This window comes from Chiloscyllium punctatum, chromosome 1 (assembly GCF_047496795.1).
Source record: "Chiloscyllium punctatum isolate Juve2018m chromosome 1, sChiPun1.3, whole genome shotgun sequence".
In the NCBI taxonomy this organism is placed as follows: domain Eukaryota; kingdom Metazoa; phylum Chordata; class Chondrichthyes; order Orectolobiformes; family Hemiscylliidae; genus Chiloscyllium; species Chiloscyllium punctatum.
The window spans coordinates 36,898,418-36,920,510 of NC_092739.1; the positions used below are offsets into that span (position 1 = coordinate 36,898,418).

General features: G+C 39.0%; 1 protein-coding gene across 2 annotated transcripts in view; it reads left to right on the top strand.

The window, feature by feature from the left end:
* The first annotated feature begins 11,279 nt into the window (after nucleotides 1-11,279).
* Nucleotides 11,280-22,093, top strand: part of anxa3a (annexin A3a) — a 67,511-nt gene continuing 56,697 nt past the window's right edge. For both annotated transcript variants that reach the window (XM_072591886.1, XM_072591972.1), the window contains exons 1-2: nucleotides 11,280-11,364; nucleotides 16,220-16,273. In XM_072591886.1, coding sequence (XP_072447987.1) covers nucleotides 16,259-16,273 — 15 coding nt within the window. In that variant the 5' untranslated portion in view covers nucleotides 11,280-11,364; nucleotides 16,220-16,258. The remainder of the gene's footprint in view (nucleotides 11,365-16,219; nucleotides 16,274-22,093) is intronic.

Genomic DNA, 22,093 nt, shown 5'->3' on the forward strand with positions numbered 1-22,093 from the left:
TGTATTTTATTATTTTCATTTCTTTATGCTGCTGTTTATACGTGTACATGAAATGTGAAATGTAGTTAAGAGTTTAAAAATGTGGATGTGTTTTAATTAATTGGTTTTATATTCATTTATATCAAAAAGCTGTGAATGATCCTGAAACTGATAATAGCATACTGGAAAACACTCCAACTCTGAACAGTATTCATGTGTAAGGCAATCTCAATCCTACAGTAGTTTTGGGAGGAGAAACTCCATTCAAATAACAAAATGACTAATTAGTTTTTTTAAAATTTTGAATTACTGATTATTCTCTCAAGGACATAATTTCATATCTTAATGAGTTCAGTTGACTGCACTTGTTTAACCCCTGGTTTTGAAACAGGGCACAATAGGTGAGTATTCTAGATTACTAGAACAATTAAATACATAAAGACAGAAGTCTATAAACTAATTTTACAAATAAATGAAGAACATAATAATGTTCTTTAATCCAATTCATTAAGGCTAGATATATTCAATACTGAGCACTATTTTCTAATGCACTTGTTTTAAAGACTCAGTTGCTTTCTACCGATCTCAATTGGATCATTTGATTACTGACAGACTGGAGTGTGATCCTGAACAAGTTACTTTCAAAGTGTAATATTTTCCTTTTTCAGCTTTATAGTTATGTTTTATTACTGAGTGAAGGCTTAAATAGAGTGAAGACCTTTTTATCTTGATCATTTATAATGATGTTATTTTGTCTACTTTGTCTTCATACTTGCAAATTTCCTGTCTGTCAGTATATAAAACCTGTTAAATGACTGTGGTTGTCAAATTTTACACTAGTATTCCATCAGTGGCAGTCTTCATTTGCTGACAAATCCTTGTGTACCTGATGTAATTATGCACATGGGTGTAACATTAAAATTTAAAATTCATTAAGAAAATTGAGAGAATAAAGGGACACATTTAAATTGAGGGAAGGGAATTTCTTCTCCCGAGAGACTTTTATAGACTAGATTACTGAAAATATTTAAAGAGGAGTCCGATAGATTTTCTAGATCAGCCATGGTGATGTTGAATGACAAAGCAGGCTTAAGGGGTTTTATTGGCTTATTCCTGCTCCAATTTTTTATATGCTAAAGGTATTCTGCTCTTTATCTTATTTCTCCTTTAAAAGCATCCTTAAAATTTACACCACAAAATCCAGCACTATAATGCTGGTCATTTTGGTGGTACCTTAGCAGACTGAGGTGAAGAGGGGTCAGTGCACTCATAATAACTTTTAAAACAGTCTGTGTTAATAACACATTGATAGTGTGGATGTTCTATGGATATGCCTAAGTAGGCAGATCATAACAGTACCCTCTAACTAAAGGCTAATTCGTCTCATCTTCTATTTCAACCCCCAGTCTCCTAGTTAACCTCCTCACTTTAACACACAAGTGCATTCAGTGGCACAGGGATCCACAAATTAAAAAAGGGGTCAACTTCTACCTGCAGTTCCTTATTCCTACCGACTGGCTCTTACCCAGTCTGTAGAAGTAGTGATTGGTAAAAGAGATCTGAAAAATTGTTAAGTCTAAAGTGCTGAAAGTTGAGAAGATCTTGTCTGTTGCTGCATGGAGACCAAGTATACTCTCTGCTTCAAGTCAAAAGGGAAAATAGCTGCAGTTCTCCTTTAGGCTACAGCCCCCAAGGAGATGGAACAGAGGCAGCAGGATCGAGAAGTTGCTCACAGACGACAGGGGTGCGGGGGTCTCAGCAAGGGGCCTTCATTAACACTTCTCCTTTGTATGTTTAAGCCAGAGGCCTGTGTGTTCAACAACTGTGATTCACCAAGAAAGTGATCACAAAAAAGTGCCCCTGCTGCTAAGCAGGGCGAGGATGGCACTGCCAATGGCAGTCAAGGTAGTCACTGCTCTGAACATTTTTGCTACTAGATCCTTCTGGACTGGAATAGATGACAAAGTAAACATCTTGCAATTCATCACCCATAACTGCATCCTACTGGTCCAATCACATTGTATATGAAGATAGAGGTCATAATTAATCTTCTTTCTACATGCAGCATATACATGGCTTTGCCAGACAGCAAAATCCTAAACTCCCTCCCTAATGGCATTGTGGGTCTACCTACAGCACATGGACTGCAGCAGATCAACAACGCAGCTCATCAGCACCTTCTCAAGGGCAGCTAGGAACAGGCAATACTCAGCTAGAACAACTTCAAAAAGCTACCATTCACTCAAAGTGCAGTTATTGCATAACCATCCAGAATGTCACAATCCTGTAGCAGTTATGTTTTGTTCCTCCACTGCTAATTCACTGCTCCATCTTTCAGCTCTCACATCAACCAGAGGGTGACTGCACAGTGAGAAGGCCACTCCAAGGCCACTCTATACCAGTCTGAAGACTCCTTGCAGCATCTCCACCAAATATCAGCATTCCTGAGATCTGTGCTCCGTTTGACCAAATTAATATAGTGTGCTGAAACAATTCAATTTGCCTTGGCTGCTCTGAAAAAGGTCCTTGTGCACCTGATGGTCTGCTTTCTGGAAGGCTTCTGAACACCTGGAGGGGGGGGGGGGGCGGGAAAGGGAATCTCTCTCCCAAGCTACAACTCAAGCACAACATCTAAATATATGTGAGCACTCTCTTGTGACTTGCATCAATTTTGTATGTTCCTGAAGGTCTTCAAATATGGCTCAAACTGTTTCGGCCCAAGCTGTAATCAGAATGCACAATGCCTTTAAGAGGTGCAGGCTGACTTTCCATGCTAAGCTGTGAATGCATGCAGCTCCTCACTCATTGCTGTACAGCATTGCAGATTCATAGAAAGCAATAGGCAGCACTACATTTGTGCATCTGTCTGCATAATTTTGAACACCACATTTTTTGGAAGCTTCAACTCCGGAAACCTCAACTTCAACAACTGAAAGCTAAACTAAAACCCTGGGTCTTTGTAAGGCTTACTCCACCCACTCATGGCTTCTTTTGTCTCTTTTTTAAATTTAAAGCTCAAAGCTATTTACTCTATTTTCCCATGCAGACGCCTTGTCACCAGGTTTACAACACCTCTCTACCAGAGGAACAGGATAGAACAAAACCCTCTAAAGGCATATTTTGTCACAGCAGAAAAATAAAACTAATCAGCTTTTAGTTTGAATGTCACTAAGATACAAGAGGAAAATAGCAAGGCCTAGTTAGGGTAATTAAACAACCCACAGTCGCTTAGACAACTCATTGATTTTCGACCTCAAATGCTCTAAAGCTATGTCTATATGTTTCTAAGAACATCAAAATACTGACAACCTATTTAAAATCAGTAACTTATACTTACAGCCGATTCTAGTGCTGCAGATGTTGGAGGGCATTCTCATTGTGAAGGCAGGACTTTGTCTCCACTAGGACTGTATGGTGGTCACTCTTACCGATACTGTCGTCATGGACAGACACATCAGCAGCAAGCAGATTGGCAAGGTTGAGATTAAGTATGTTTTTCCCTCTTGCTGGTGCCCTCATCATTTGCTGCAGATCCAGTCTAGCAGCTATGTCCTTTAAGGCCAGACTAACTCAATCAGTAGTACTGCTGTCAAGCCACTCTTGATGGTGGACACTGAGATCTACGTTTTGTAGCCAGTCTACATTTTGTATCCTTGCCACCCGTAGTGCTTTCTGTAAGCGCTTTTCAACTTGGAGGAGTATCAATTAACCAGCCAAGGGAAGATGGTATGTGGTCATCAGTAGTGGGTTTCTTTGCCTATGAGACTTCATGGGGTCCAGAGTCAATGTTGAGGACTTCTAGGGTAACTCCCTCCCAACTGTATACCATCTCTGCTGGGTCTGTCCTGCTGATGGAACAAAACATATCCAGGGACGGTGATGGTGATGCTGGTGTCTGGGTCATTGTCTGCAAGGTACAATTCCATCAGTATGACTAGATCATGCTGTTGCTTGACTACACTGTGACAGCTCTCCAAGTTTTGGCATTAAGCCCCCAGATACTACTAAGGAACTCTTTGCAGGGTTGACTGGGCTGTTTCTATCGTTGTCTTTCCCAGTGCCTAGGTCAATGTCACATAGTCTGTTAGGTTTCAATTCTTTGAGATTTCGTAGTGATTGATACAACTGAGTGGCTTGCCAGGCCATTTCAGAGGGCAGTTGAGAGTCAACCATATTGTGGTGGGTCTGGAGTCACATGCAGGTTAGACCAGGTAAAGATGGTAGATTTCCTTCCCTGAAGAACTTTAGTGAACCAGATAGGTTTTTCTGACTATCAACAATGGGTTCCTGGTCAATAGTGGATTCTTAATTTCAGACCTTTTTTTAAAAAGATTTCAAATGCCCCCATCTGCTGTGGTGGAATTTGAACCTGGATCCCCAGAATATTAGTTGAATTTCTGGATTAATAATATAGTAATTCAAGTCCCCGTTCAACTCCTACCTGTTCCAGAGATGTGTCATAATATCTCTCAACAGGTTGATTCAAGCTATACAAAAACTCACCAAACACCACAACATCAGGAAAACTCAACAACAACAAAAAATCAAAGCATGTACATGGCAGAGTCAACTAGCAGCTTGCTCCAAATGAAATCCATCTTGGATTTAGGGCAACAACATCTCAGGGCATTATCCATGGATACCAACCACACATATTTCACCTGCAGACATTGGCAGGTACTGGTTGCCAACCCATCATGCTCATCGTGGCACCTCTCTGATACACTGGCAGGCTGATCTCGGGACACTGAACTCCCTGGTGCAGTGGTAACCAGCACTGAGATGGCCGCAACTGACATACACAGACAGTCACGCAGCTCCTGATATAGACCAGGCTGCATCTCAGGACTGTTTGCTTGCTCTCTTAGCTTTCATTCATTTTATGCTACTTGCATGTGCACACCATCCATGTTCTGCCTTGCCACACTGTATAGGAGGAAACAGGTTCCTCCTTTCTACTCTATTGCTACCTCTCACAATTTTATATATCTCAATAATGTTCACCCATTCAGCCTTCTCTCTTCCAAAGAGAACAACCCCAACCTCTCCAATCTCTCCTTGTAGCTACAGTTGTCTACCCTGGCAACCATATTCCTAAGTCTTGTCTGCACTCTCTCTAAAGCAATTACATCTTTCCTGTAATGTGGTGCCCTGAACTGCAGACAGTATTCCAGTTGTTGCCTCACCAGTGTCTGTACAGTTTCATCATCATATCCCTACTTCTGTATTCTGTACCTCTGCCAATGAAGGAGGTGGTAATGTTCCCCTACTGGATACTGACAAGATGAGAGTGGGCAGTGGGTATTGTTGACTTAGAGAAGGAGCGTTCAGATCTGATATCGCTAAGGACAGATAAAATGTGTTAAAATATGTGGTGGTTAAACAACAACTTGGCTGAGAAAATGAGAACACAATTGTGACAAAATGACAAACATGCACTACAGACAGTGTGGTTTTGCCTCTGCTGTGCCTTTTGACTGTTGATGAGCGGCAGTGTCAAGTTAGCATATTCATCCAGATGCATGGCAGCCATTCAAAAATGGTATTGGAGGGAAGAAATGCTGGTGTTTCAAGTGAATTCCACCGAGTGACATGCAGGAACGCTGCATGGTATGATGGGGCACGAGATATCATAAGGACAAGGCAGATAATTAGTGAGGAGAGTTTGGTAGGATACAGCAAGAAAACTCACTGAGGCTCACAGCTTCAAAAATAACTCCCAAAAAAAAAACTTGACAATGTAAACTGATCAAAAAAAAAATTCAGCCCTATGTCTTCTCCTTAACATAAAAGATGGATTACACAGTTACCTAAATGGGGCTCAGTAACAAGATAGAAATCAAAGATCCCAAAGGTCCCGAAATGTTTATCTTACCTTCAATAATACTGTGAGGTACGGAGCTGGCGGTGGAGGGACGGACGAAAGGACCCACACACATTAAAACTTGCAAACACTACATACTGGTCTAATTCCTCTTGCGAGATCCCTGAATTTAAAACACTAATTAGCACAACTGAGTTCACCTGTTTTCTACACACATACCCAATGTTTAAAGTGGTTTCTAATTATGTTTCCAATTTTCAACAAGTCCAACTCTTTCACTTGTTCTTCACCTGCTTTAACATTTCTCAATGGTGTTAATTGTCAGTTAATCATACGAAGGCCAACATCTTTTACCCAAGTTATCTGTTGAGTTGACTGAATTTCACATGTTCTAGTAAAACATTCCAATTACAAAAACAAAATTACAAAGCAAGATTCATTGACCATGTTAGATATATGATTACCTTTTGATGCAATGAAGGTACAAGCTTTGGAGTTGTATGCAAGTAATATTGTCAGTCATTGATAAAATCTGGGAAACCATCCAACAGCAATTAAAGTCGGGTTCATAAACAATGAAGGAAAGGCAGCAAGTCAGTAAAATATTTCCGAACATGCAAAAAAGATAAAGACACAATGTTATCAAGGCAACTAATTTACGTCTATGAACTCAGTTCTTACTGATTGTGAAATATAAATTAAAGTTCTCTGACATTTTCTGCAATGTCAGCAACCAAGCAGTCTTATAGCAAATGCAGATATAAACATCAGCACTGTGCATTGCTCAGATAGAAGCACCATGCAATATTTAGAAGGTGATGTTTGAGTTTAAAGGCACTAACTAAATGCATGTTTTTTTGATGTGACTGGTCAAACACAGAGTCAAACATAAATGGATGTTGGTGATTAAATGAGAGAATAGTACAAAACGATTATACATGAGTGTCTGCAAACCACACGCCTTGTGGGTTGCTTGATCCTATTAATAATCACAGGGTGCAGGCTTTCTCAGACATTATAAATTGTTTCCATCCAATTGACACCCTAACCAGGAGAAGATTTTACAGTAAACATGACTGAATTCAGTTTGTGTGAAGAACGTACAGTAGTAGCAATGAGGGCAGGATTAAGACAGTTTGCAACTGCTTACAGGCTATGTGGGTCTCATGTGAACAGTTTTACATGATGCAGGAGTACAAGAGCAAACATTTAGCTCTTAGTGATATTGCTAGTTCCAGGATGCAGCCATTCACAAATGATTCAGGTACAGAACCTAAGAACAACTGAACTCACAGCAAGTTCATCAAATGTCCTCCAGCAGATACTTGAGCAGGAGTGACAATTAGGGGTGGCATGGATAGGATAAATAGACAAGGTCTTTTCCCTAAGTTGGGGGGTGTCCAGAACTAGAGGGCATAAGTTTAGGGTGAGAGCAGAAAGATATAAAAGGGACCTAAGGGGCAACTGTTTCACGCAGAGGGTGGTGCGTGTACGGAATGAGCTGCTAGATGAAGTAGTGGAGGCTGGTACAATTACAGCATTCAAAATTACACCATCTGCATGGATATATGAATAGAAAGTGTCGAGAGGAATATGGACCATGTGCTGGCAAATGAGACTAGGTTAGGTTAGGCTATCTGGTTGGCATGGATGAGTTGGACCGAAGGGTCTGTTTGGGTGCTGTACATCTCTTTGACTCCCATGCAGCTACCGTGTTGCCTCAGCAGATGTGCAGTATTTCTGCTTGCATAAATTTTAAAATTAGATTACATTTGGATCCATGGAAAATACATGCCAGAAATGGGAAACGTGTTATAAATCATCACACTTACACAACAGCAAATGAATTTTGATGTCACAGTCATAACGTGTTTTTCAGTCATATATAAAAGACAGTAACATTCAATTACACTGAATATATGTTGCAATTCTTTTATCATTCAAATAATAAAGTGGAATGTTTCTTTCTTCTGAAATTAAATCATAATGTGATTTTTACAAACAACTTTACAACATTGTTATGTACAGCATGCAGAGGGATTCCTCCTCTGAATACTTACTTCTGCTGCAAAGTACTTCAGTTCTTAAACAGAAAACAATAGCCCTTAAGTTCAGAACATGCTGGCATTGGGAAGACTACACAATACAACTGTCATACACTTTGTCTCTTGCTACATATCTTGATCCACTATTCATCCTTGTTGAATTGCATTTAAATGATTGCATTATGGAAGAGGGGTTCAGTGTTCAAGATCTCTTTTTAAAACATTTTTTCATTACCATTTTTGTTTGCTTCTTGTTAAGTAGATGAATAGTGATTTCAATGTTAAGATGAGAGATTGTTCCTCTCAGAGGCAAAACAATGCATATTTGCAAAACCCCTTTGTGTTTTACTGTGTTCAGAAGTTATATCAAATGAATACAATGATTCATTAACCTCATTGCTCTGTGTGATTTATCAACTGAAGTAAACTTGTTTACGTTTCAAAGCAATCTTCACAATGCCTGTGTCAAATCAGTTTATCTTGAGAGAGACTAAAAGGGTGTACACGTGCTTCAGATGTGGAAATCCGACCCAATCCGATCCACTGCTCAATTAAGTGACTGGCATCAGTATAACTGCAAAGATACTTGCAGTAGTTTTGAATTTATAAAAGGGGGCAACAGTAAGCCCTATAATCAAGCACAGGCTGACAGATCAACAGACTAAGCAATGTCCCCAAAAGCTGTCATAGAGTCATAAAGATGTTCAGCATGGAAACAGACCCTTCAGTCAAATTTGTCCATGCCGACCAACTATCCTAAATTAATCTAGTCCCATTTGCCAGCACTTGGCCTACATCTCTTTAAATTTTTCCTATTCATATACCTATCCAGATGCCTTTTAAATATTGTAACTGTACCTGCCTCTACCACTTCCTCTGGCAGCTTATTCCATACACGTAACACCTTTTCCATGAAAAAGGTGACCCGTAGGCCCTTTTAAATCTCTCCACTCTGACCTTCAACCTATGTCATCTAGCTCAGGACTCACCCACTCCATGGAAAAGACCTTGTCTATTTATCGTATCCATGCCCTGCATGATTTTATAAATCTCTATAAGGTCACCCCTCAGCCTCTAATGCTCCAAGGAAAACAGCCCCAGCCTATTCAGCTGCTCCTTATAGATCAAACCTTCCAACCCTGGCAACATCCTTGTAACTCTGTTCTGAACTCTTTCAAGTTTTACAACATCCTTCCAATATGAGGGAGACCAGGCACACAATATTGCAAAAGTGGCCTAACCAATGTCCTGTACAACTGCAACATGATGCGCCAACTCCTATTTTTGATGCTTTGATCAATAAAGGAAAACATACCAAATATCTTCTTCACTATCCTATCTACCTGAGACTCCACTTTCAAGGAAATATAAACCTGCACTCCAAGATCTCTTTGATCAGCAACACTCCCCAGGACCTTACCAATAAGTGTATAAATCCTGCTATGATTTGCCTTTCCAAATGCTGGCACCTCACATTTATCTAAATTAAACTCCATCTTCCACTCCTCAGCCCATCTGATCAAGATCCCATTGTACTCTGAGGTAATCTTCTTCACTGGCCACTACACCTCCAATTTTGATGTCATCTGCAACTTACTAACTATACTCCTATGTTCACATCCAAATCATTTATATAAATGATGAAAAGTAGTGGACCCAGCACCAATCCTTGCAGCACACCACTAGTCACAGACTTCCAGTCTGAAAAGCAACCCTCCACAACCACCTTCGATCCAGTTCTTTATCCAAATGGCTAATTTTCCCTGAATTTCATGTGGCCTAACTTTCCTAACCAATCTACCATGTTAAATGTCTTAATAAGGGTAGTGCAGTAGATGTGATCTCTGTGGACTTCAGTCCATATAGATCACATCCAGTGCCCTACCCTCATTAATCCTCTATGTCACTTTTTCTAAAAGCTCAAGCTTGTAAGACATTATTTGCCATGCACAAAGCCATGTTGACTGTCCCTAATCAGTCCTTACCTATCCAACTACGTGTAAATCTTGTCACTCAGGATTCCCTCCAACAACTTGCCCACCACCAATGTCAGGTTCACCGGTTTATAGTTCTCTGGCTTCCTGTCCTGTGATACGATTATTGAGGGGGAGCACTGCCAGTGGTGTCTGTGTCTGCAAATCTTCATGGATAAATTAGCCCACCTCAGTTACTGACAGGCATCTTCCTGATGCTGAGCAATCACATAGATTGTTTTTTTTTCATCATGTCCAAGCAACTAACTCTGATGCAGCACATCCACTGCCAATAGTCCTTTGATTTACTAATGGCTTCTCTGCATCTTTGACCAACCTTGAGCTTTCTTCTTCTCACAGATGAGCTGCACCATTGTACAGAGAACAGAACCTAAGCAACATATAACTTGCAGATGCACAATCCACATGATTAGATTAGATTACTTACAGTGTGGAAATAGGCTCTTCGGCCCAACAAGCGCACACTGACCCACCGAGACCCATTCCCTTACATTGACCCCTTCACCTAACACTACGGCCAATTCACCTAACCTGCAAATGAGGAAATTGGAGCAGACACGGGGAGAATGTGCAAACTCTACACAGAGAGTCACCTGAGGCGGGAATTGAACCTGGGTCTCTGGCGCTGTGAGGCAGTAGTGCTAACCACTGTGCCACCAACCACTGTGCCACCGTGCCTTCAACTCTTTACTGAAGGATTTCACTCCTTTAAAACATTCTCAGTGCTTTCCTCCACACTAAATGGGAGCAAATAACTATTTTCTTTGATGTACCTCAAAAAACAAATACATCTTTCTTGAGCTAAATCCTTTTCAGGCTTTACTTAAAAACAACTATATTACCCCTTGTGTGGCTATAAAGAATGGTAGAGTTAATACTAAAGGAGGAAAACTGTACATCTTTTACATTAAAATTTCATCCATAAAGCAAAATATACCCCAAATTCTGCATTTTTAAAAGTATTTTAGTAAACGTACAATTTATTGAGAGGGCGTTTTCTATATTCGACACATTGGTACTTGCCATCTGAACAGCTTAAAGTTAAAAGGGTGAAATGTTTAGTGGGAATCTGATCATAATCTTGAAGTAATGTGTCAGGTACAAGAGTGATACATAATAGAAAACACTTTTAGCAAACGCTTGACAATTATAGATAAGATGCATTCTGGGCGAGGCTTTATTCTATTTTTAGTTTTATTGCATTTGGCGGAATTTTATCAAAGGGTTCCCACTTCAGTTAGTGGCCTGAATCACAGCTTTAAAAAAATTGATTTTGTGCAGTCTGTGGAAACTGCAGCTCTGGCGAGCATCTTTGGTGTGGTTATAAAATGAACCTGCAATTGAATGTGAAAACAGGCAATTCAGTAGTTCTTTGTGCAAACCACAAAAATGTATTGCAATGTCCAAACTGCATCACTTCCTCTCCGTTATTATAGATATAAAACGGGCTCATGAAACTTGAGCTGCACTGCACTTCTGCCTTATGTTGGGACACAGAGGGAAGGGTCACACACATGTTAAGGTAAATAAAATCAAAATTGTTGCACTGCGTTTGAGACTTATATCTATAATATTTATTTTAAAAGATACGCTTTTAATGTATTGCTTTGTTGACAAATGCAAAATGAATATTGAAAAGTTAAATATGATCAAATCACCGACACCTGAAATAATTCTTGGTCGCATTCCTCCTTGTTATCTAACAGCAAGTTCTGCGTTCCCATATCCGCTGAGTAAGTACGACAGAAATGCATAAATTGATGTACATGAATCTAGACTTCTCTCAAAGACGATGTTGAAGTTCCTTCACGAATTAGAAATGGCATTGAATCAATGATAACTTGACTCTTTCACCACTAATTTTACGGCTGAAACAATTGAGAAAGTTGCACCTTGCTGAATGAGTAGCCAGACTTCTTATGGCCTAGCAATTCCACAGTTACTGCTAACCAGCCTCACTGGCTCTCGAAAAATAAATTGATTTTTTTTTGGTAAATATCATTTTTTTTCATTGTGATACAAAATAATCTCATTTTAAAAAAATATTTCTTTGTTGTATTTAGCTTTTATCTTGATCCTATGTGTACTCCAAATCATGCTGTTCCGTTAAAAGTGAAGGATGTCAGTGTTTTATATTTTCGCGCTTGTTGCCTGTGAATTATTCCGTGATGTTTCCCGTGCTTGCTCATCTCTCTGCTGCTGGACACGTGATGATTTTCTTATTTTGTGGGCTGAGTCGAACTTTTGTCAGGGATAAGAAAATTTCAGCTGAAGGCAGCTCTAGATCTTTATTGGAAACTAAAAGAACACTACTTGCTGCATTTATTTTAATCACTGACTGCAAAGTCTCGCCCCTAATGAACAGTATCCCTTACAATGAAACAGATTGGCTGAGGTAGACAGATGCGTTAGCAAGAAAATTGGTTGACATTTTGTTTTATGTTTAATTGATAATATTTAATTTAAAAAATGAGGCATTAGGAAAAAAATAAAATTTGCATACAGCAAAGTAAAAGCAATAGCTTTTAAATATGGCCTAATGGTTAGCACTGCTACCTTACAGCGCCAGAGACCCGAGTTCGATTCTATCCTTGGGTGACTGTGCGGAGTTTGCACATTCTCCCCTTAACTGTGTGGGTTTCCTTCAGGTGCTTTGGTTTCCTTCCACAATCCAAAATCGTGCAGGTTACGTGGATTGGCTGTACTAAATTGCCCATAGTCTCCAGGGATGTGTAAATTAGATGGATTAGCCATGGGAAATACACGGTCACAGGAAAGGGGTGTGGGGGGTGGAGATCCTGGGTGGGATGCTCTTTGGCGAGTTGGTGTGGACATGTTGGGCTGAATGCCCTGTGTCCACATTTAGGGATTGTACAGATATGTTTTATTTAGTGCACTGCTTCATGCAGGAAATCAGTCCTTGGGGGAAGTGTAGGTTCACAGTGTTGGTTAAGGATTCCATCCTTCCCCAGTAAAGAAAGACAACCTTGGGTGCTATGATCTGTCAGGATGCATATGGTAGCTAGAAATGGGAAAGTTCAAGGTTCAATTTTCTGCATCTTTAGAGTTCAGTAAACAAATTGTGATGAAAGTTTCAGTTTGAAGAGATGTGTAGAAATAATATTGGGTGATTTCAACTTTTGCAAAATAGATTAGAATTATAGTATGCAAGTGATCATGTTTTGTTGATTGCATTTGTTTTTGCTACCAAAATCTGTATACTACTGTAACTATAAGAAAAGCATTGCATAATTTTTGTTCTCGGTACTGAGTCAAGCAAACCATAGATATGAGAGTTGAACAACAAAGTGTATACAACATGTTAATTGTGAGAATAAACATACACAACGATGTCAAGGATTAGCATGCTTGACTGGAAAAAGGTAAAAGTTCAAAAAGATAAAAAGGGATCTTGCTCAAGTTGATTGTACAGAAATGTTGCCAAGATGACAGATTAGCAGTAGGGGTTTCAACTTTGAGATAAAAAGAAGATAAATTCAGTGGAAACACAGATACAGATGTATCCAAAAAGATTTCTGTGAATAGATTAAAACGAACCTGAAACTTTTAAAGGAAAGATTTAAATGTATATTGTACCTTTCATCATTTCAGCACAGCATAAATAGGAAGAACACAGTAGATGTAGTTTTATATGAAATTTTACAATGCCAATTTTAAGGTAACTTGGTTAGAAAGTTGCCTAATTAATGAGAAATAAAAAAAGAGTGCATGTATGTTAGGTGGAGCCAGAACGTAAATTTAGTAAGTATCAAATCCACTTTCTTTTTTATCTTTAATTATTTTGACTATCAAAAATCTAATGCAGATGGGAGTAATTCCAATGAACTAGCCTCCCCTGTTTTCTGAGAAGAGAATTTCACAGACTAACAACACTTCCCTAAAAATAAATCCTCATCTCCTTCTTAAATGTGAGGCCTGTTATTTTTAAACTGTGTCCCTTTGTACTTGTTTCTCATAAAAAGGGGTAATTCTCTCAAAATATATTCTGTCTAGTGTCCTCAGGATTTTACATGTTTAAACAATATCACTACTAATTCTTCTATACACCAGTGTGTAAAGTTCCAACTGTTCAACCTTTCTTCATATGTTATTCATCCAATGAATGAGTCATGTTTGTTGACAGACAATAATGACTGTACTTCAAAGTAGTAAGTGCACTGTACAGAACTATAAGATCGATGCAAGGTCAGAAATGTGAAGCGCTTTATTTGAAAACTTTCACTTATTTTGTAACAATACTTCAAGCAGCTAAGATTTTTATGTGCCATTACATGATGTTCTTGCTAGATGAATGCTTTGAAGTATGGAAATGCCATAAAAATGCAGTCACCTCACACAGTAATTAGTTCATTTTTAATGTGTTTACAATTAATGTTTCCTCTTATGTGTTCTTCCTTTGAAAATGAGAGACTGAGTAATTTTATCTTGAATTTAGATAATGTTATGTTTGGGCTACATTTGATTATACTGTCAGGGTTGCCTCTTATTAGTTGCTTGTCTGTGATTGACTGCATTATGTACTCTGTTATAATTATACCAAGTACAGGATGTTATCATGTCAGTCTTTTCAGTGCTACTTGGTTGAAAGCATGTCCTGACCATGGCATAACATGTCTCAGTAGTAACCAAGGCATAATCTTTTGACTAAAGAAAAAGAATCATATCTAACAATTAGCTGAAGAAATTTGTATTTTTACTCAAGCTTTGGTAAGATACACTGTGGTATAGATTGGCCTTCTGGAATATTCTATGTGTAACCCTCGTGCAAAAGCAAGCCTGCATTTAAATGTTATTGAAATCTATGCCCTCTGGTGCACTGGGAATAATTATCTATTATCTAGTTCTGAGAGAAAAAATGTGCAAAGGACAATCCTTGGTCTCTACCAAGTCATGTTGAAGGTAGAATTGCAACAATTGGATTTGGATATAAACTTGAAGAAGAAAAAATACAAGGCTTTGAGAGATGAGAAAGGGAATCAGGTTGTTGGATCTTTCCTCTGAAGAGATGGCACATATGCTATTGGTTGAAAGATTTTCTGTATGTTATATTCCATGATCCAAATTGGATCCATGATTTTGAAGCCAGAGCAGATAAGAACTGGTGAGAGTTGCTGCTGCTTTCTGTCTCTTCCTACACCAACTTATGAACACTTTGTCCAGTTAGAGAAACCCAAAATGAGGTGTTAACTATTGTATGCAGGCCTGTGACCATTCAAATACAATGGGTTTCTCTAATCTGTGAAGAGCATAAGTGTTCTTTGGAGCTCTCAACAGCTGGGGAATACTCAGGTAAAAGCGAAACACAAAACACAAGTGGAAACTTAAGACTTTAGGACTGCAGGAAACAAAAGTAACAATTGTATTTTTTTTCCCTGTTGGAAAATTACATAAGGCCCAAAAAACAACACCCTTCCAGTACATTCCCACCACAATTCTGGTAGAGTGCAAGGAAGGGGTTGGAAACTGGCAGAAAACCACTTATAATACTGCATTACTATTATCTGCGAGATGAGGTGAGGTGCTAATTCTCCAATGATCATTCTAAGGATAGAAAGACAAGGACATGTAATGTTGGGAGATCCCCTGTCTTTGAACTCCCAGGGGACAAGGTAACATCATTTAAATAGAAATCCAGAGCATACAGAGATGTGGGATGGCATGAGAGGTGGATGGTAAAATTTTGAATTCAATTTTTTTAAAAATCTGGAATAAAGGAAGTTAGCCTAATGATGACCTTTGCTGATTGTCATAAAATAAAATGTTGTTTAATTATGCCCTTTAGGTAGGAAATCTTGATCCTTACCTGGTCTGGCCAACATGTGACGCCTGATCCACAGCTACATCATTAACTGTTAACTGCTTTCTGGGCACTTAGAGATGTGAAATAAATGCTGACCTAGCATATCCCAGGAGTGAATTCAAAAACGGACAAATTTTTTTCAATGGTGCAAGACCAACCCAGAAAATTGTCTGCTGCTCCTGGTGGTTTTCAGAAGTCAATTTTCTTATGCTTACCAGATTATTTTACGTAGGAGACTATTTGGAACTAATTTTACATATTGCTGGGACAAGATCCTAATAACTGTCTGGATACTGACTCTCCTAGCCAAAGTGGAGAGGTTGTGATGTACCCAAGAGGTAACCTCAGTAGCATGGTAACTGCCGGTCCTATATCAGTCAGGTGCCCTATCCCTGCATACTGCCCCAGGGTCACTATTAGTGGGAGTGATCTCAGTGAAAATGCCAGGATCATAACCTGTGGAATTTTGTGCCTATATTTATTGCATGCATGTATTAAAATTAATTTAGATCCTTTGTGACAAATTGTAACTTGTACATTTTTGTTTGTTTTGTAGAGTTCTCATCCTTAACAACATTCTTAAGTGAAGAGGAAAATGGCATCCACATGGGTAAATTATAAGTACCATTCAACTTGAAATTTATCCAAGGAAGAATATCTACCAGTTTTGATTAGCATTGAAAGAACCATTCTCCCAAGATATGGGAGGCTAGTAACCTAAACAGAGATCTTTGAATTACAGGGATTTGAATCAAAGGATTATCTTTGCATACTTTTTCAGTAACATTTGTAGATATATGCAACAAAAATGTCATTCAGTGAAGAAACAAACCATTTATATGATGTAGCCTCCATGTCCACAATTATTTTGAAATAGTTTAAAAAAAAAGCATGCCTTCTTTACATAAGCTACATTGCTGAAGTCCTCACTGCAAACAACAGTAAATTTCTTGTTATGCTGATTTTCCTGTTAGCCCATACTGATTCCAATAACAGTGAATTGTTCATCTGCCTGTTGTTGACTTTTCCAGGAACTGAAGCAGCTTGAGTAGTTGATGACACTTTCAAATTTGTCGTTGATGCTGCTTCATATCAATTTATTATTCCTGGCAGGATTAACCTTGTGTATTCATTAGAAATGGAAGTCAAAGAGCGGGATTTGTTTAGAAAATTTGTGGAGACAACTTTTCAATTTACAAAATCTGAGGTAATGCTAAACTTATACAAATATTGGTTAGGATATTGTGCCCAGCAAAAATGTCAAAGCCATGGAGAAGGTTGAAAGGTTGATGCCAGAAATGAAAGGCTTTAATTACAAGGAGAGTGTAAGGAAACTGAGACTTTTTTTCCCATGAGAAGAGAGGTTAAGGAACAAAATGTAACTGATGTTTACAAAATTATAAGTTCAATGATCGGAATAAAAATGATCTGAATTTAAAATATCACAAACATATTAAAATGAGGACTTATAAGAAGACTTGTTAAAAGTGTACAGTTAGGGCAAAAGACAAATTTAGAGACAGAATAAAAGCTTGAAAAGGAAAATGGATAAATACTTGAAAGGAGAAGTATGAAAAAAGTACAGAGGATTGGATTAACTATATCCGCTGTTTTCAGAAGAGCTGGCACATGGCTGTTTGAGAGAATGACCTCTTTCTGTGCTGAAAAGTATTGTCATTCTGTTTAATCATAAATAAATAATATGCATTTGTATTTAAATATTGGTTTAGCTATATTTAGGGGAGGTTTATGAGATTCAGAAATTACAGGAGTATAGAGGCATTTCAACAAAGTGGGTTATTATGTGGTATTTGAGTTCTTCATCATACTTAATGTGGGAGAGGGCACTGCCCTCAGATCAGATACATCTAAGTATGTAATAGTATGGCTTTGCTTTAAAGGACTATATTTTTCTGAGCAAATATGGAATCTTTTTTTTTTCAGAATTATCCACTTTTAACATCGAAAGATGAAAGAATATCACTAATGGAAACTATGGGTTATTTCTTCTTAATTTAAACTGGTTAAAGATACAGCCTACCACTGACATATAAGAACATTTTTTTTCTGTAAAATAAACCCTCCACTAAATTAATAAAATATCCAATTAACAAACACTGCACATCCAAGGCAGTGAAGCAATAAGAAAAACAAAAAATGGCAGGAGTACTGCTTGAAACAAGAGAGAGACTAAATCAATATTTGCCACTTTTGAGAAGATTTGTAGCTTAGGGTAAGGTTCAGGTTGTAAGTTTGCTCGCTGAGCTGGTACACTTGGTTCTCAGACATTTCATCACTGTGCTGGGTAACATCATCAGTGAGCCTCCATTGAAACACTGGTGTTCTATCCCATGTTCTGGGACCAATCACCTCAACACCCACAAAAGGATCTGCATCAGGAGTCACAACACATTGCAGCAGGAGGAACTATGAGTAGCAGAAGAAAAATGCCTTTACAGTATATTCAAGAACAACTGATACCCGATAAACACAGTCTGCCGAATCTTAAACAACAAACTCAAACAAGAAGACACAACATGCCCGGAGACTCTAGCCATACTACTATATATCAAAGATGTCTCGGCGATGACTACCAGACTATTCTGACCTCTTGGCTTCATGGTAGCCCACAAAACTACCAACACACTGAAACAGTAACTGATGAACCTACTGATGAACCTAAAAGACCCTGTACCAACAACCAACAAATTGAATGTCATGTATAAAATACTGTGCAAGGACTGCAACAAACATATATTGGACAGACAGGCAGAAAACTAGCCACCAGGATACACGAGCACTAACTAGCCACCAAAAGACATGACCAACTATCACTAGTATCTTTACACACAGACAAAGAAGGACACCACTTTGACTGGGACAACACAACCATCCTGGGACAGGCTAAACATGGGAATTCCTAAAGTCCTGGCATTCAAACCGGAACTCCATCAATAAACACATTGATTTGGTCCCCATTTACCAACCTTTGAGAAAAAGAACTGGAAATTATAACACCCACCTTACCAGACCAAGACACATAAATAGAAAGTGGGGACAGAACACCAGCACTTCAACGGAGGCTCACTGTTGATGTTACCTAGCATGGAGACAAAACGTCTGAGAACAAACCAGCCAGCTCAGCAAGCAAACTTACAACCTGAACTAAATCAATACATTGTTATTGGAGGAGAGAATGTACTCCGTTCTCAGGGTGCCACCTATCTCTGAAAAAGCAGAGACACCCATGTAAGGATGTGGCCATGGAAGAGAAGCAGGCAGTCAGGAATTGCAAACCCTTCCACAGCTCACCGTCCAGATCTAATGATGGCTACTTTAGCTAGGCTCAGGAGTTGACCCCAACGAGGTCAAGAACCATGTTTTTAAAAAAATCTTATTAACCCACTATGAAATGATCTAATCACCTAATCAAACACTAAATACTGCCCACCAGAGAAATAATTCAGTTCAATGTTTTTATTCAACCTGTTCAGACATGTTATGGCATACTGTATCTCTGGAGCTGATGGGATTTGAACTCAGGTTTTCTACAAGAACACAAATCTCAAAAGTAAAGTCCAATGAGCACCACCCACTGTCAATCAACTCTAGAGCTGTTCTGCTTTGCTGTTAAAAGGATGCGCATTGTCACACTAATACTCACGTCTTCTCTAATCCTTCCTACAATCACCTTAACGCTCTCTGATAATTGACCTCTCAGATAGGTACCTCATAATTTTAAATTAATTCATCCCTCAAACTTCTCTGTTTTAGAAAAACAACTCTCATTTCTATCCAATCTTTCCTAATAACCGCAATTGTCAATCCCTGGCAACATTCTTGTAATTTTCCACTGTACTCACTTCACAGAAATTATGTCCTATCTGTAATGTGGTGACTAGAATTGTAGAAAGGTTCCAGTTGTGGTCTAACCAATGTTTTATACACTTGCATCATTACATCTCTGCTCTCGCATTCTATACTACATCCAATAAAGGAAAGCATTCCATATGATTTCTTTACCAGTTTATCCACCCATCCCGCCACCTTCAGGAATCTATAGACATGCACTGTTAGGTTCCTGATGAAGGGCTTTTGCCCGAAACGTTGATTTCGCTGCTCGTTGGATGCTGCCTGAACTGCTGTGCTCTTCCAGCACCACTAATCCAGTATTAGGTTTTTTAATTTGTCTAGTTCTCTCAATATCCTCCAATTCACTGTATATTCACTACATTTGTTTGTCTTCCCCAAATTCATTACTTTTCACTTTTCTGGATTGAATTCCATTTGCAACTTTTCTGCTCACTTAATCAAACCATTGTTATGATTCTGGAGTTGCCGACTATCAAGTTTAGGGCAATATTTGTGTAATTTCTCAATAATGTAAGTCCAAGTTATTAACATATGGAGTAAGCAATATGAGCACCATCAACGAGATCTGTCAAATGACATTAGAAACCACTTTGACCTTGCAACTCTACACTTTGTTGTCTATCACCCTGCCAAACATTGGATCCAACTTGCCATATTTGCTGGTATCCCATGGGATTTCACTTTAGCGACAGGTTTGTCATGTCGGATCTTGTTAAGTATTTTACTAAAATCCGTTCAGACAACATCCATTGCACTACCCTCATCAACCCTCCTTGCTCCTTCCTCCACAAATTTGACTATATTAGTAAGACATGAGCTTCCCCTTAGAAAACCATGCTGACTGACTCTGATTAATATGTGCCTTTCTCAATGACAGTATATTCTGACTCTCAGAAAGGGTTCCAACAACTTGACAACCACCAACGTCGGACTAACTGCTCTACAGTTATTCTTTGCATGCTTAACATTTTTCATGTTGCATGTTCCTAGTTCAAATCTTTCTTTTTTCTAGTTTAGAAGAGTTTTATTCTTACTTTGTCTATACAAATAACTTCACAAGCTTCAACATATGTATGAGAGTTTATATCTGGTGCATTATACTGTTCAGCATTATAATTGCAACACTGGTACAAACACACTGCAGTGTTGCTAGCAAAGTCAGGGCTGCAGGGGGCAACACTGTAAAATTGTTGAATTGTTAGAAATAGTCTGTACCACTGCCAGGTGCAGTGGTATTGTTATAGAAGTAGTCATTCAGAAGAGTTGACTAATAGTCTGGAGACACAAACTCAAATCCTTCCAGAGCAGCTGGTAACATTAAATTCAATGAATAACCTGGAACAACGAGATTGGTGTGAACTGCCCTTTAGCCAGGAAAATCTGCTGAATTAGCTTGTCTGGTGTATGTATGATTCAAAGACCCACAGCAATGTGGTTCACTGTCAACTCTTAAACTCCACTGTCCCAAACCACTACTAAAAATGCAAAAAAGAATTAACCCTGCAAAGTCTTCCTCAGAAATCTCTGGGAATTGTTCTGGGAGAGTTGTTGAAAAGGCTAGACAAGCTAACATACTGATATAGTAATTTTTCTAATCATACCTTTCAGCCAATATTCCAGTCACCACCTCTGACTATGTGCTATCTCACTGCTGGCACAAATCTCCACAGAGGTAGTAACACAGTAGTGTACACTAGCAATCCTCAATATTGACTCGGACCCCATGATGTCTTGCGGCATCAGGTTAAACATGGACAACAATACCTCCTGCTGATTAATACTTCCATGCTGATGAATCAGTGCATCTTCATGTTTAATGCAAATTGGAAGAAGCACAAAGAGTGACATTGAAACAAGGAAATGTTCTGTAGGTGGGAGACTTTAAAATCCATTCCCCAGGTTAACTAAGTAGAAATCGGTAGTTACCAAGCTAGTGAAGTGCTGAACCCCTTACCTGTGAGAGTGAACCTCATCAGGTCCTGAGAGAATCAACAAGAGAGAAAAAAAAATCTACCTGACCTCATTCTGGTCATTCAACCTATTGCAGATGCATCTGGCCATGATGGTATTGGTGGAAGTAACCACCACCACTTGTCAAGATGAAGTTGTGCCATCATATTGAAGTCACCACTGTGCTGCATGGCACTACCACCATGCTAAATGGGGTAGATTTTGAACAGATCTAACAACTCAAAACAGGAGGTCATGTCATGGGCCATCATCAGCAGCAGAATTGCATTAAATCACAATCTGTAATCTCATGACCTGCATTTCCTCTAACCTGATTAACTGCATCCATTGCTCCGATGTGTCCCGATGCTTCCTACATCGGGGAGATAGAGTGCAAACTCTATTGGTTCGGGGACATCTATGGCCTGCATGCTCCAATCAACCCCACCTACCGGTGGCCAGCCATTTCAACTCCCCCTTCCAATCACCCAACGACATATCCATGGGTCAAAATAACGCCGCCACACTAAAACTGGAGGAAGAACACCTCATCTTTCATCATGGGAGCTTCCTACCTTATGGCCTCAACATACCTTACTACCTTATG